At 37.3% G+C, this 13877-nt stretch overlaps 1 protein-coding gene across 1 annotated transcript in view; it reads right to left on the minus strand.

The window, feature by feature from the left end:
• SNAP91 (synaptosome associated protein 91) overlaps positions 1 to 13877 on the minus strand; it is a gene marked incomplete at its 5' end in the record, with an annotated part of 156294 nt that overhangs the window by 12839 nt on the left and 129578 nt on the right. The window contains 5 exons of the mRNA XM_082669274.1: positions 2520 to 2539; positions 2907 to 3022; positions 4140 to 4170; positions 9957 to 10106; positions 11661 to 11795. Coding sequence (XP_082525400.1) covers positions 2520 to 2539; positions 2907 to 3022; positions 4140 to 4170; positions 9957 to 10106; positions 11661 to 11795 — 452 coding nt within the window. The remainder of the gene's footprint in view (positions 1 to 2519; positions 2540 to 2906; positions 3023 to 4139; positions 4171 to 9956; positions 10107 to 11660; positions 11796 to 13877) is intronic.

The following is a 13877-nucleotide window of genomic DNA, read 5'->3' on the forward strand; positions in this document are numbered from 1 at the left end:
GTAAAGTTTTCTGCTTCATAAACAAAAATAAGGAGTTCTGGGGTTTAAAAATATAAGAGCATTAATCTCAGTCTCAGGGATGGTGCCTGACAATCAGATAACTGGCAGCCTCGTGGGCCTGAAGAAGCAAAAGAGTTGTTAATTAAGTACCTGATGAATTCTTAACCTTGTATGGTTAAAATCTTCATCTCAGGGGAGGTGATGGCCAAGGAAGATCTCCAATTCAATACCGTTTTTAAAGGACTTCTCCTTTGTTCCCCTTCTGGGGTAATGGCCTCATTACTTAGCAAACTGCCCCACATACAAACCTGGGCAACCAGTGTCTTGCTATGTTTGTTCACAATTACCCCCAGTTGTGTGGAATCTACCTGAGACTTTTCTTTCTTGTCTTACTTTCCATCCTCATCTCTGGATCCAACCTTTTTTAAATTTTTAAACCTACAGCTGATCTGCCAGATGCCAGTATTCTCATCGCCCTTCCCTCCATGACTGTTTTGAAACTAACCTGTTAAAAAAACATTAAACGGCTTTATCCTGCTGATAAGGGCAACACTACTAAGTATAAACTTCTTAGGACTGCAGATAAGGTCTCTTTAATTTTGCATAGAGCAGAATAGAAAAATTAGTTCTTTTAATTTGGTGATGATGATATAAATTGTGAGCTTTCATGTCAATATTAACAGATTTATAAGATCCGTTCTAAAGAAGCTTTCTCTTTCTTTAGGGATGTTATTTACGTTTATTGAATCTCTCTCCCTCTACCCCCAGCAATGTTTTTGTATTTAAGAATAGAGTGCAGCCGAGGGATGGACTGGGAGTTTGGGGTTAGCAGGATCAAACTATTATATAGAGAATGGATAAACAACAAGCTCGTACTGTACAGCACAGGGAACTATATTCAATATCCCACAATAAACCATAATGGAAAAGAATATGAAAAAATATATATACACATATATGTGTATAACTGAATCACTTTGCTGTACAGCAGAAATTAACACAACAGTGTAAATCAACTTTATGTCAATTTAAAAAAAAAAAAAAAAAGAATGGAGTGCAGCTGCCTAGACCCAGAGTGCTACCTGCTTATGGTCTCATCATCTATGTGGGCCACCAGGTACCAGGCACATGCTTGGGGTCCCAGGATAATAATTATGCTCCCTTCCACCCTTAAAGAGCCCTAGTTTGGGGAATAAATTATATGGTTATCCTGGGCATAGCTCAGTTTAAGAGACTGGTAGCTTTCTACTAAGTATCCTTTATAAAAATTAAAATGGAACTCTATTTATAGCTAAATACAAAAATGGCCCTCTTAAGCACTGTTTTTAAATAATGAAAAGAAAGATCTGAAGAGGTAAATATCCATACATAATAGGCAATCTTCTCATTGTTATCTTTTAGAAGTCACTTCTTAAAATTAAGTTCTTTCAGACTTTGAACTCACCAAAGGCAGAGAATTATCAGTCCTTGAATTTCCTGCTCTCTTACAAGCACCAGGGGGTGGAGTGGGGAGACCAGAGGAAGTGAGTTTTGAGAACCAAGTCTGAGCACAGAATGTATTTTCCTATAGAAACTACGGTATAAACTGTAGTTCAATTAATACTATTAGTACTGTTTAGTGGTAAATTTTGATTCAAAAGTCCTTTTTCAGATTGATTTGAGCTTATTTTTATTTATAAACTCGCTATGAAACTATGTGTAAAAACATTACTATTTATAAAATTGTTTAAAAGAAAATGTGTTCTTGTACACACTACTATATTTAAAATAGATAACCAACAAGGACCTACTGTATAGCATAGGGAACTCTGCTCAATATTATGTAACAACTTAAACGAGAAAAGAATTTGAAAAAGAATAGATGCATGTATATGTATAGCTGAATCACTTTGCTGTACACCTGAAATTAACACAACACTGTTAATCAACTGTACTCCAATATAAAATAAAAAGTTAAAAAAAAAAAGAAAATGTGTTCTAAATTCAAAAAACTCAGATATTTAAATAGATTTCTGGAACACATCATTTTTAATGGAGTCTATCTAAAATATATTCTAATTTATATTAATTCACCTCCATGCATGCTTGTTTGGCTGGGGTTGGCGGTTGATGGTTAGGAATTAATTCAGCAACAAGGAGAGGCTGGCATCAAGAAAACCTTAGAGATGGGTGAATTAGACAGGTGAAGGTGTAAGCAAAGGTGAAGAACTACGGGTGAGCTGGGGAAGCAGTAGCTAGCCTAGTTCTGCTAAATATGGGGCATATATAGAAAAATAGTAAATTTTGCTATCCTGGAAACGTACTTTTTGTGGTGGCAAATCGCACTAAGTAATAATTAAGTCTTTATTTCCAGTGATATGCTCTTTCACAGAGTGAATGGTGGCATTAATATACTGATAGAAATTTAATATAGAGAAATGAAACCTATTTAAATTTTATAGAAAAGATGGTAAAAGTCGTTTCAAGTTGAAAACATGGTGAGAAGAATCCACAGGGTTCTAAAATGAAAGCTCACTTACACGATAGAAAACTGCCCAATCTTTCCGGTAAGAAAAAAAGTTTTCATTACTTCTTATGGCCATCAGGAAATTTAGGCAAGAAATGTGGTAAAAACACAGATAACGATCAATGATATTACATGTTTTGAAGAATCATTTCCATAATTGTACAAATAAAGGACTAATATCTGAAGAAGCATAAATACTATTTTGAAATCATTAAAATAAAAAGATAGGTCATAATCTTTATTAAAGTCAATGAAATTTGCATTTCAGTAAATATGGCATCTTGTTCCTAATGTGGGTGAAAAAGTACAATGTCAGTAGCAAAATTCAGCAACATGGACCCTGTTCTATACACTTGGAAACTGGCAAAGTGCCCGCACTGCCCTGGCCCCTGGGGACTACATACCAAGGGTGCACTGGGTGGGACACCTGCTGACCAAGTGGCAGGGGCTACTTTTGGCTGCCAGTTGGCTCCCCCAGTCAACTTCTTCTCTCCAGCATTCCACTGAAGATCTCCCCTAAAATCAAGCACGCAAAACAAAGAGACAAACACACAATCAGAAAAGAATGGTGTGTGGCTCCCTAAATACTTTTATCTGGGGTCAGAAGCAGTCTGTTTGGGTCAAGCGGTAATAAAGAGAACAGGTGAAAACAGATAGAGGAGTCTTACCATATCTTATCTAAGAGACCTTAAGAGCATTTGACAAAAAAATCAGAGGTTAGACCTCAGGGATAACAAGAATTTCTTGTCACTTCTAATGGAAAAATGTGACACAAAATTCAACTGAATTCATCACTGGTTATAAAAAATTCCAAATAAGTATATCATAAATATTGTATATCCTTTGTTGAACTGAAGATGAATCCATAATGGCACTTTCTGGATCTTACAGGGTTCAAAAGAAGGTTTCACATAACTATGTCATGACTACAACCTGCCTTCAAGTGATTGTAAGATTACAGCTACTGTTAAATGCATCCCGATTTCAGAGACGTTGAAATATGCATCTAAAAAAAAAGTGTACACTGGGGCTTCCCTGGTGGCGCAGTGGTTGAGAGTCCGCCTGCCGATGCAGGGGACACGGGTTCGTGCCCCGATCCGGGAAGATCCCACATGCCGCGGAGTGGTTAGGCCCGTGAGCCATGGCCGCAGAGCCTGCGTGTCCGGAGCCTGTGCTCCGCAGCGGGAGAGGCCACAACAGTGAGAGGCCCGTGTACCGCAAAAAAAAAAAAAAAAAAAAAAAAAGTGTACATTGTTTGTCATTTTTACTACTCTTCCTTAAAACTGACCCCCATGAGACTTTTTTAAAAATCAATGTTAGCTAGTAATATTATAATGAATCTACAATTTAAAGCTACTGAAGTATTCAAACCACAATTCCCAAATATTTCTAGATATACTTTGTGACAATATGGAGGCTGAAATAGATTATTCCTTCTCACTGCAGAGCCAGTAGTTTGGAGGTTCCAATAGAATAACAGCAAAAACAAAAACTGGGAATGAAATAAAAACCAATTTTGCAGTTACCTAGCCTGGGAATGAGTAATTACTCCAATGAGCGCAATGTTTGATAGTCTCAAATAAGTACAGATACACTTTTCATAAGAAAACCAGACAATTTCAAAAATACTTACTTTTTGGACGTGGGACCAGAAATTCCAAGATCTATAAATGGATAGAAGAAAAAAGAATTTAAACCTCTATACTCAGCTTAAATGATATGACATTTAAAAGATCAAAGAATCAGAGGTCTAGCAAAAGTCCATATTTTGCCTACAAATGACTACATTTAGTTTTACAAAGGAGAAACCACGTTAGGAAACATATTCTCAAGTCTAACATTTTCTTTCACTTCACGTTATTCTTAAGGATCATATTTTAATGTCAACTGGTGTCCAGAAAAGAGTGAACATAGCAGGCTTGAGACTGCTGTCTTAGGAAAGCCCGTGTGGCTGGGGACCTGGCTAATATCAATTGTTCTCTATACTGAGATAAAAGTTTTCCTAATGATAAGCGTGGATCACTGTATCTAAACTGTACAAACAAGGTGTATGCTGAAAATCTGCTTTCCTTACATGAGACTGATATTTTGGTACATGCTAGGCAGAGTGCCTACAGGACCAGCATCCAATAAAAACCCTGGAGGCTGAGTCTCTAAAGGGCTTTCCTGGGCAGGAACATCCTATGGGTTGCTGCATTTTTGTGTGTTCTTCCCCTCAAGGGGAAGAGAGAGCGTAAGGAAGTCCATGTGTGGATTCTTCTGGATGCTGCCTGTGTCTCTGCCCCTGATGATCCAGCTGGGTATCCTTACTGTGCTGCTGTAATAAACCTTAGCTGTGAGTACAACTACGCGCTGACTCCCTTGAATCCTTCTAGTGGATCTACAAACGTGTGGGTGGTCTTGGGGACTCCTGACCCAACGGACTTAGTCATTCTGCTCTAATCTCAATTCATTTATTATTTCAGCAAATATTTATTGAACCCTACATATGCTAGGCACTGCTCTAAGCAGTTGGGATAGGTTAGTTACAAAAACAAAGAGCCCAACCCCAGAGGAATTTGCATTCTGATGGGGTGAGATGGACGATAAAACAATAAAATAATAAAAGAGTATACAGGCTGCTAGAAGGTGATACGGCAAGCCTATGGAAAATGGAAAGCAGCAAGGTAAGGGGGAACTGGTGGGGTAGGCTGAGAGTGAGGGGCAGGCAGGATTAAATAGGGTGTCCAAGGAAGGCCTCATAGGGGTGAAGCTTACGCAAAGCTGAGCAGAGATCTGGGGAAGAGCTTTCTAGGCACCTCTGCCTAATGGTAACTCTATGTTTAACATTTCCAGAAACTGCCAAACTGCTTCCCATAGCAGCTGCGCAATGTTACATTCTCACCAGCAATGTTAGAGGGTTTTAATTTCTCCACAACCTTATCAAGACTGGTTACGATCTGCCTTTTTTATTATAGCCATCCTAATGGGTGTGAAGGGATATTTCACTGTGGTTTTGATATGCATTTCACAGATGACTGATGTTGAGCCTCTTTTCATGTGTACATTGGCCACATGTATATATTCTTTGGAGAAATGTCTTTTTTAAATCATTTGACCATTTAAAAATTGGGTTGTCTTTTCATTATTGAGTTATAAGAGTTCTTTACTTATTCTGGATATTTCACTGTCTTGATGGTCTCCTGGGTGGCACAAAAGTTTTTAATTCTGATGCAGTCCTACTTATCTTTTATTTTCTACTGTTGCTTGTGCTTTTGCTGTCACATCTAGGAACATTATCTAATCCAAGGTCATCAATATTTACTCATAAATTTTCTGCTAAAAGTGTCATCATTTTGACTCCTACACTTAGTTCTAGATTCATTTGGAATTAATTACTTTGGGGTAAATAAAAAGTCTAACTTCATCCTTTTACATGTGGATATCCACTTGTCCTAGCACTGTTTGTTGAAAAGGTGATTCTTTTCAACAAATTCTGTTCAACAAATTCTTTTCAACAAATCAAAAAGGTGAACTGTCCTGGCACCTTTGTTGAAAGTCAACTGACCACAGATGTGTAAGCTTATTTGTAGCCTGTCATCCTATTCCACTGATGTATATGCCTATTCCTATGCAGTACCACTCGTCTTAATTACTGTAGCTTTGTAGTTGAGTTTTGAAATCATGAAGTGTGAGTCTTTCAAAATGATTCTTCTTTATTCAAAATGTTTGGGCTTATTCTGGCTTCCTTACATTTCCATATAAATCTTAGGTTCAGCTTGTCAATTTCTGTAAAAAAAAAAGCAAAGCTGCAATATTGATAAGGAGTATGAAGATAAAATTTTTTTCAGTTTTGGAATATGTTTTCATTAATAAAATATTTACTTACAGTGAAATTCAGTGGGACTCTTTTGCGGGGTGTTGTACATTTCTATAAATTTTGACAAATACATGGGTTCACATAATCATCACTACAATCAGGATTCACAGCAATTTAATCACTCAAAAATATTCTCTCTTTGCAACCCAAACTTCCCCTTACTCCTAACCCTGGCAATCACTGATATATTCCCTATAGTTCTGCCTTAACAAAAGTAAACTGTATATGTTGTATGTGTTTTTGTTTTTTTGTTTTTTTGCTGTACGTGGGCCTCTCACTGTTGTGGTCTCTCCCGCTGTGGAGCACAGGCTCCGGACGCGCAGGCTCAGCGGCCATGGCTCATGGGCCCAGCCGCTCCGCGGCATGTGGGATCTTCCCAGACCGGGGCACAAACCCGTGTCCCCTGTATCCGCAGGTGGACTCTCAACCACTGCGCCACCAGGGAAGCCCAAAAGTAAACTGTATAAGTGGAATTACCAGTATATAATTTTTTTGTGTCTGGCTTCTTTCACTTAGCATAATGTATTTGAGATTCATCTGTGCTCTTGTGTACATCAATAGTTCATTCCTTTTCATTTCTAAGTAGTATTCTAATGAAGAGGTTTACCACAGTTTGCTTATACATTTACCCAGTGAAAGACATTTCGGTTGTTTCTGGCATTTTAAAATAATACTCCTATAAAGATACATGGACAAGTTTTTGTGAGAACATATGTTTTCATTTCTCTAGGACAAGTACCTAGACATGTATTTACTGAGTCATATTAAGTATAGGTTTAACTATAAGAAACTGCTAAACTGATTTCCATGGCAACACTATGTTGTATTCCCACCAGCAAAGTGTGAGAATTCCAGAGGCTCCACACCCTTGGTAAGTACAAAGTACTGTCAGCTCTTCTCTTCTTTTAAAAATTTTAGTCATTCTAATGGGTGTATAGTAAGATGAGACTTCTAAAAAGACTGATACAATTCACATATCATAAAATTCATACTGTTAAAGAGTAAAATTCAGTGCAAAAAGTATGTTCACAAGGTGGTGAAATCATTAACACACTCTAATTTCAAAACATTTTCATCACCCCAAAGGAATCCCCATCCCCATTAGCAGTCACTCTGACCACTACTAATGTACATTCTGCTTCTAAAGATTCCCCTGCTTTGGACATTTCATATAAATGTAATCATATAATATGTGGCTTTTTGTATTTGGCTTCTTTCACCTAGCAAAATATTTTCAAGGTTCATCTTCTTTTTATGGCTGATTATTTTATGAGTGTACCACATTTTGTTTATCTGTTCAACAGTTGATGGACTTTTGGGTTGTTCCCACTTGTTGGCTGTTATAAAAATTGCTTCTGTGAATATCTGTGTACAAGTCATGTGGACATACGTTTTCAATTCTCCTGGATGTATAGCTAGGAGTGAAACTGCTGTGCCACAAGGAAACTATGTTTAACTTTTGGAGAACTGTAAACCTGTTTTCCAAAGAGGCTGCATCGTTTTACATCCCTACCAGCACTGTGTGAATTCTAATTTCTCTACATCCTAGCCAATATTTGTTATTATCTTTTTGATGATAGCCTTCCTAGTGAGTGTGAAGTGGCCTGTCATTGTGGTTTTGATTTGCATTTCTCTGATGGCTAATGACATTCAACATCTTTTCACATACTTATTGGCCACCTGTGCTTTTTTTTTGGAGAAATATCTATTCAAATCCTTTTCCAATTTTTAAATTAAGTTGTTTTACTTTTTATTATTGAATTGTAAGAGTTCTTTATATATTATGGATGCAAGTCCCTTATGAGATATATGGGAATATTTTCTCCCATTCTGTGGGTTGTTTTTCCACTTTCTGGATGGCATCAATTTGTAACACAAAAGTTTTTAATTTTGACGCATTTTTATTAATTTATTTTTTCTTTGATTGCTTGTATTTTCAGTATTATATCTAAGAAGCCACTGTCTCATTTAAGGTCATAAAGACTTGTACTTAGTTTTTTTCCTAGGAGTTTTACAGATTTAGATTTACATTTAGATTTTTGATTCATTTTGAATTGATTTTTGTGGATGGTATAAGGAAGAGGCCTAACCTCATTCGTTTGCATGTGGCTATCCAGTTATCCAAGCATATTTTTTGAAAAGGTTGTCCTTTCCCACTTTGAATGGTCCTGGAATCCTTGAAAACATTGTCTGACAATGTATGTGAGGTTTATTTCTGAGATCTTTATTCACTCTATTGGTCTATCTTTCTATCCTTAAGCCAATACCATTTGTCCTGATGACTGTAGCTTTGCAGAAGTTTTGATATTGCAAAATGTGACTACTTCGAACTTGTGCTTCTTTATCCACATTGTCTGGCTATTTCTCAATTGGGTGTGCTTGCTTCAGCTGAGATCATTTTAAAGGTGGTTGCCACCTGAGGGATGTGTGCTAGTGGCACTTTCAGCCCTGGAGGTATGAAGTCTTTATTTCTGAAGGAAGATCTAGACAGTACATTATAATATTCAGTAAAAGCAGTTACTACTGCAGACTATCCATCAGTAAGATAAAATTTTAAAGTAGGAAGAAATATTCAAATAACCTCTCTGTGGTTGTCATCAAAGCATTTTCATGAATGTCCAGACCAAGGACGATGAATGGGAAAAAAAGTATGTCCACAGGATAATTCATAGGAAAGAAGGTCTCAGAGATTTGCTAAATTTTTGATATAGCTTTGGGTAAAATGAAAGGTATCTGCGACGGTAAACCCATTCACCTTAATAGAAAAATTCAGAGTTTTTTTAAAAAAGGCAATCTTTATAATAGCTGCCCTCATCTCCTAGGACCCTCTCCTTCACTTACCCAGCTCTAGCCACTCGCCTCATTGGTACTCCTTGAATGTGCCAGGCAGTCTTCTGCCCCAGTGCTTTTGCACCGGCTCTCTCTTTTGCCTGCTAATAATCTCCTTCAGATATCCATACGGTTCATTCCTTTACCTTCAAATCTTTGCTCAAATTTTACCTTCTCAGCGAGGCCTACTCTACCTCCCACTCTGTAGGACTCACAATCCCTCTTAGCGTGTTCTGTTTTTGTCCTCCATGACCCTAGAAAATTTATTTATTTGAAAATACGTAATGTTTGTCTCTGCCTTTCTAAGCACCTTACGAATAGACATTTATACCTGTTTTGTTCATGATTTATCTCTAGAGCCTAGAAGACTGCCTGGTGCTCAGTAAGTATTTGTTCAATGAGTAACTGAAATGAACTTGGATGCTCAATTGGTAAATATGCTGCATTTAAGCTACTCTATGTTATTTCCAAGAGAAATAAAAAAATTAAGTACTTCTTAAACATAATACACTTGGTTTCATACTTGTACATGCTCTCGAACTACACCTTCTGTAATTTAGATTAAAAGTGTCCTGGGTATTGCTTGGGAGACAACGGCATAGTGACTGTGTATCTTCCAAGGAACTGTACTGGGTAAAGCACTAAGAATTTCTGTCCGCTCCTTGGCACACTCGCCTGTAAGTGAATCCAGAAACAATACATACGAACAGATAGAGAAAAAAATTCACACACGATTCTGTTAAAGAAAACTATATTACTCACTGCCTACTAAGCTGGCAAGAGATGAGTCAAGATCACTCCCAAGAGCTTTGCTTGCTGCCACTGCAGAACTGGGAGGTACCACTGAGATGGGCGCAGGCTGCCCGGCTGGTGCCATGGTTGGCATCAGAAGATCACCTAGACCATCAAACACTGGAAATCAAATAGACCGGGTTCAGAATAACTGCAAAAAAAACCCATATGCAAAATTAAAGGGACACTGCCTTTTGAAAAACTATGGAAACAAGTGAATGTATTTACAATCTTATAAAAGAAGGCATTTCATTCACACTTTTAACGACTATAACACCAAAAAAGAACATCTCTGCATATGTCTACTCATAAAGTATGGGAATACTAATGAACGTGAAGATGGAAAAGAAAATCTGTATAATGTACAGGAAAGAGCATAGACTTTGGAATCAGAATTGGGCTCAAATTCAGCTGCATGCCTCACTAACGTGTTACTCTGAGAAAGTGACTGAGCTTTAGTTTTCTCATTTGAAAGTGGGGAGAGTACCACTACTACATGGATTTGTTGTGAAAACTAAAATAGATAATATAGGTCACGCCTTTATTATAATGCTTGCTTTATATAGGCACTCAGTGTGTAGTATTTACAATGCTTACTTTTATAACAATTCTTAAACGAGAAAGGAAGGCCGAATCTCCTAGTTTCTATGAAATCAGTGCTGGAATAAACCCTGATCTAATGGTCAGTACCTAGTAATAAGTATCTGAAAAACAGTTGACCATATTGTAGAAGTAAGAATTTTGATTTTCTTCTCTCATTACAGTTTTCACTTTTGGTTCTAACTTTAAGGGCACAGCTACAGTAAACACTATTTTAAACATCAGGAATCATGCCATTATGGATGGTTCCTGATCAGCATATAACAAATGATCACTTGTTTAGTTCCTGGAATACAGAAAAAGACCATTCAAAATGAAGGCTCATAGGATGTGCACAAAAGTTATTGCTGATAACTATGTCAAAAGTTTTATGCTTGTTAATTTTTTATCAAAAAACTATGCATATTTACCATACACTCCACTCTACAATAATTCTAAGTTGAAAAAACGATAGCATTCAACTAGGCACTGGCAAAGGAAGCAACCAAATTGTCAAGCAGGGGATATATTTAGGGTGTTTCTGAAACACATTTGATTGCCAAAAACTCACCAATTGAAAATTTGTAGTAAGGACCCAGCATGGGAAGAGTAGAATGGAAGAGAATACAAACAAAATGACAGCAGGATGAAAGGTTAAAGGCAGGCAAAGAATACTATTTGTGTCAACTTCATAAAACCAAGGGCCAGGCAAGCTTCAGAGGGTGTAAGCAACAGCAGTGGGAGTGTCCACATGTTGAGATACCGCACAAAGATTTAGCACAAAGTATTTGTTTTCCCTTAACCTTCTCCAAACCGTGTGCATGTAAGCTCATGCAAACAGATGGGTGTGCATGTTAAGTTAGATTTCTGCTAAAAGTTAAAAACACAGAAAGGGATTGCAGGTTACTCTTAAAGCTACCAAAATGTACAGAAAATATTTACTTTAAATTATAGAATGAGAGATTTATTGAAGAGTTTTAAAACAAGGTCATCACTCAATATTTGCTTATAAATTTCCTGATACCACGCTAACCTTAGGTGGTGTACTTTATAATCAGAACAAATAAAAAGCATGTTTGAAAATCACTGCCTCACCTGACGGATCAAAGGAGCTGCTGCTAGAAGTTGAAGGCGTGGTTCCAAAAGCTGCCTCAAAATTGGGCTGTAGCAGGTTATTCTGAGCAGGAGTCACTGGTGATGGAGAAGGGGCCATGAAAGAACCCCCAAATCCTGGGAAAAAAATAGTTCCAGAAAAATATAAGCAGAAACAACTAAAGACAAGTAAAGGCCATTAAAACAGAGTCAGAAAAAGTCATAGAAGACCAAAAAGGAATTGAATGTATATGATGAGAAGGCACTGAAATCCAGGAAGTTAGTTTTTAAAAAGCTTTTCAAGTATTTTGAAATCTGCCATGTATTAATGAGAGATTTAATTTAACTGGAAATAAAAGAGCACACAAGACTGTATACCCTTGTTAAAAGAACCTGCAGCAATCTAATCTACTGTTATAATGGAGTACATAAAGCTAAGAAGGTCTCACTAGGGTTAAACTTCAGATAATTATTTTCATCGTATTTAAATTTTGTCTCTTCAAATCACAATACCAGGTAGCTAGAAAATGCTTAGTTGTACACACTGGCTCAGTATAATAATAAAAGGCAAATCAGAGAAGTATGCATGTACTCTGCCATCAAATCCTCCTTAATATATTTCGTGTATATTCCAGTCTCACTGCTGCTACCGACAAGTTTAGGCTCACCCAACACAACCCGAAGGGGTTTTCTGCTTCTAACCCGTACCTCCTCCAACATAGCCTCTACAGTGCAGCCAGAGTGATCTTTCTGAGTGGAAAACGTTGACAAAGTTACTTCTCTAAAATCCTTCACTGGCCCCGCTTAACTTTCAGATTCATAAAATGCAGGTTCCTCTGCATGGCAAACAAGCTCATCTGTCTCTGGGCCCTTCCTCATCCCTGCAAACTCAGTTGCAGCCACAATGCACCGTAGTGAGTCAAATGCCAACTCTGGGAGGGCTTCCTTACCGTATATTGCCTGCTGCTGCTACCAGCCACAACGCGCCCTGCCCCTCCCACCGCCGGTACACGTGGGTTATGTGCTCTGCCTCTGTGTCCTCAGCGCCTGGTACATCTCTCCACCCCAGTCTAGGAATGGCTTTTTGGTGTCAGGAACTGTTTCCTCTTGTTTTCACCTTTTCCACTAATATTCAACAAAATGCCTAAAACACTGAATTACACTTATTGAATGAAGGGCAACTTTTGAATTTAAAAGGTGAGGAAAAATCAAAGCCTACTGTAAAGTAACCAAACCTCAAATTAAATATTTCTCTTTTGAAGTCTGGAAGTAAATTACTGCTCTCAATCAAGAGACAGAAGCAGAGCTCACTCTGTTTTGCTTCTGTACAAAATTATGCAGCCTGTGAAGAAAGTGATTTCTTAATAAGACATTAGATGATGTTCTATTATCAAAAATGTATTACTACCAGAAGTCTTTTTTACACTCAGTTTGGCTATATATATATATATATATATATATATATATATATACACACACACACACACGTATATATGTATATATACACACACATATACTATATATGTATATATATACACACATATACATTCCTTTCTCATCTAGCTATATCTTTTCTTCACAAACTGCTTGCCAAAAAACATAAAGAATGCTTACCAAAATCCTTCCGCTTACAATTCATAATAATCAATTATAATTTTGAAAATGACTTCCATTGACATTCTCCAGTTACTATTTTCTAACCAGAAAGTCATGTTGTCCCTGGCAACTGACAGTGACATGGGTTTAGTCTTTCCATGCCTAAGTTTTTCATATGTTTATGAAAAACTGTGACTTGGAAAACTGTTACCTATTAGAAGTTGGTCTTTTAAAATCCATGGGGACTACTTTAAGTGGTTTTAGTGCTGTTTGAGTGACTTAGGGATCATGTAACCTTCCTAAATGAAGATAAGACATTCCCCAGATCTTTGAGAACTAATATCATTATGAAGCAAAGATGGGTTAGATGTAATTATTTTTGAAGATATGACTGTTTCGGTTTTAGGGAAATTGGTGGCTGTGTTAATGCTGACTTTTTGGAGACATCCCACACAATCTGGAATACGGCTGCAGGAAATCTAGGCAATTGTTCTAGGGTGTGGTTCTCTGTGTTACAGGTGAACATGGAAACAACTGTACTTGACTCTCCATTTCTTAAAACTTGTTCAAGAAGAGACAATTTATTCTAGAATCACAACATGTTAGTGTTGGAAAGGGCCTTAG

The sequence above is a fragment of the Grampus griseus genome, assembly GCF_964374135.1.
Source record: "Grampus griseus genome assembly, chromosome: 13".
In the NCBI taxonomy this organism is placed as follows: Eukaryota; Metazoa; Chordata; class Mammalia; order Artiodactyla; family Delphinidae; genus Grampus; species Grampus griseus.